The sequence below is a fragment of the Frankliniella occidentalis genome, unplaced genomic scaffold (genome assembly GCF_000697945.3).
Source record: "Frankliniella occidentalis isolate FOCC.00 unplaced genomic scaffold, Focc_3.1 Scaffold76, whole genome shotgun sequence".
Lineage (NCBI taxonomy): Eukaryota > Metazoa > Arthropoda > Insecta > Thysanoptera > Thripidae > Frankliniella > Frankliniella occidentalis.
In genome coordinates, this window is record NW_026267206.1 from 75649 (window position 1) to 78571 (window position 2923).

General features: G+C 53.1%; 1 protein-coding gene across 2 annotated transcripts in view; it reads left to right on the forward strand.

Annotated features, from left to right (window-relative positions):
• LOC113212221 (uncharacterized) overlaps nt 1–2923 on the forward strand; it is a 95989-nt gene that overhangs the window by 62139 nt on the left and 30927 nt on the right. The window contains exon 1 of one of the 2 annotated variants that reach the window (XM_026430833.2): nt 685–705. The exons of the other annotated variant lie outside the window; for it this stretch is intronic. Within the exon in view, the coding sequence (XP_026286618.1) occupies nt 700–705 (6 nt within the window). The 5' untranslated portion in view covers nt 685–699. Of the gene's footprint in view, nt 1–684; nt 706–2923 lie in introns of those variants that run through there. 2 annotated transcript variants of the gene reach the window in all.

Genomic DNA, 2923 nt, shown 5'->3' on the forward strand with positions numbered 1-2923 from the left:
AATTGATCTCAAAATTATATACTGATTAAATTCAATACTTTTTTTTATTGTAGTTCTTAAGAACAAACTGTTATGTAATTTTAACAAACCTCAAATTTTGAGCGGCAGAAAAAAAAATAGATGGAAAAAATAATTGTACTACTACTGTTGTTGTCTGCGGCACACTTTTACTGCCCGGGGCGGTGCGGGCCGAAAAATATAATTCACGTGTCGGTGAGAAGAGAGGCCGGTGTGGCGGAGAGCAGGAGAAAGGTGCCATAAGAAACGTAATAATGTCGAGGGTAAAAAAAAAGTACGTTCCGCCTTGCAAGGCGGTGCGGCACATTGCTGCATGCTGCGCGGTGTATCCTATGGGTGTATCTCGCGCAGTGTCACACAGCCACGGACATGCAGCAGGTGTTGTTCTCTCTTCCATCCGTGCTGCCGTGGGTTACTTCTTTAAAATGTTTTAGGGTTAACATTTCCTATATGGGCTTTTTGTGTTGTTCAATGAATAAGGTTTTGTCACCCCTTTCATCCGCAATATAGCTTTTCCAACATTTTTTAATATGCTGTTCTTTCTCCTTTTTTCTGCAGGTAAGCGATCCCTGCCCGCGGCACTCGCGTCTGCTCCGAGGAGCAGGCTGTTCCATTCATTATCCCTTACCTGCTGAGTGCAGCAGAAAGGCTGCTTCGGACACTTTTTTCTCGGCTGCTTCAATGACGGTGAGCGCATACTATACTACACCATCCGTGCGAGATTATGACGAAATCGGAGCGGCGGCTGTCGGTGGTCGCGCCCCGCGGGACTCGTCCTTGATAACGCCCTCCAGCCGCGCACGGGAGCAGGCAACGCCCCTGGTAAAGTGTTATTTCCCGAATCCTCTGAATGGGCCATTTCCACGGGCCGCGGCGTGGCGTGGCGTGGCGTGGCGTGGCGTGGCGTAGCGTGGCGTGGCAGTGCATAACGTCCGCTGCTGCTGCTGCTGCTGCTGCTGCTGCTGCTGCTGCTGCTGCTGCTGCTGCTGCTGCTGCTGCTGCTGCTGCTGTTGCTGCTGTTGCTGCTGTTGCTGCTGCTGCTGCTGCTGCTGCTGCTGCTTCTGCTCCTCGCGGTCCAGCAGCTCCAGCGGTCCATCAGCCCGGCCCGAGATGAGGGGCGTGACCGCCGGGACCGGACCAGCCTGCTGGATGCGATCGGAAGTGGCTCGCCTTGTCCAATTGTCCGGCAGGCCACAGCGCAGGACAGGCCTCACCTGTCCGGTCACACCTGTCGGTCACTCGGCTCGGCTCGGCACGTGTTACACACACACTAGCCCGTGAGCCAAGTCACAATCAGCACAATCAGTCACAATTCAGCTGCTTTGTACTTGTTTCGCCATTAATCAGCGCACATATGTCTCGTAGTTAAAAGGCGTGGTGGCATACCACACAGAAACCCGCAAAAACTCGTGAAAAATGTTGCAAAAAGTTTCATTTTTTTCCCATTTATTTTTTTAAACTTTACCCATTTAACTTCCTGCAACCTGGCTATGCTCTCGAGAACGCTAGGGGTGAGAAGGATGGTGTAGCAGCAGGGGCCTCTTTTTTCGGTCTCGGATTGGCACAGGCCGGCAGGTGGCGGCAGCGGCAGCAGCCTGGTGGATCTCTCGCCCTTGCTCCCCTCTCTGCCGTTCCCAGGCGCGCGCGCGGTCGCTTGATCATTCTTTCCCACTGCTGGGTTTGTCTCTCACACACATGTGTGCGCCGCGCCTATAGTGTGGGACCCGGGCAGAGAGACTCTGTGTAGAGTCTCGGCAGAAGACGCCAGGCGTCTCTGACAGTGTCGCGCAACGGCCGTTTAAAAGGACACAACAACGCGTAGGGGGGAAGGGGGAAGGGCGTGAAAAAATAAAGAGGACCTGACTGACAAACAGTGCTGCCTGCATATGAGGCGCTCTGGTGTCGTTGCTGCTGTTTCGATTTTTAACAAGAAAGTGAAATCTTTAAAATGTAACTTTTTAGCTGTTTGGAAAAGTTCGTGGCGTCTTTCACTTTGGAAGTTTATGATTTAGAGTCGAGAGGGCTGTATAGCACTGTCGACGGTTCTTTTATTTCCTGTCGTGGCGTGGCGTGGCGTGGCGTGGCGGGGCGACTCAGCATGCACCTGACACAGGTCGTGCTGCCAAATTAAGGTCAGAGCTCCGCGGCTGAGGCGGCTGAGCGCGGGTCAGGAGCAGAGAAGGCAGAAGCAGGGCAAGCCGCTGCTCCAGCTCAGGGCCGCGGGGCTGCACCACCGGCATCCACAAATAAATACTATTATTCACCAAAGAAACGGGAAGTATTACTTTCCTGCTACGGAACCCACTATAGAGGAGCAAGATGCAGCGGCTGGCAGGGCAGGTGGATTGGCGGGAAAAACGCGGTACATTTGAATTTTTTCCGTGCGCGTGAACAGTTTTGTATGGCTTTACAGCCGCAACGGTTCCCTTATCTGCGCTCGCGGTGGCGAAGGTCGCCCATCGGCTGCTGGACGGGATGGGACGGGACGGCCGCGGCCTCACGCTGCTGCAGACTCCCATGCGTTTGTTATTCCGGTACGAAACGGAACAGGATAGAGGGAATCCAGGCCGCTGCGGGCGCCATAGCGCTCCCGACCCATCAGCATACCCCACCCCCCTTGCATTCCTGAGCTGCTGTATTATTTTTTTCCCACGGCGTCAGTAACATACAGCGGCTTCGTTGTTATTTTGTTTGAAATTCGCACGAGGATGCGTACCCAGACCGCGGCGGCGTGCGGAACCGTACCGGTAGCGGCCACACACGCACGCACTCATTCGATTCACTCATGTCACTCACTTCATTCAATGCTTTCATTTCATTCAATGCACTCATTTCATTCAATGCACTCATTTCATTCAATGCACTCATTTCATTCAATGCACTCATTTCATTCAATGCACTCATT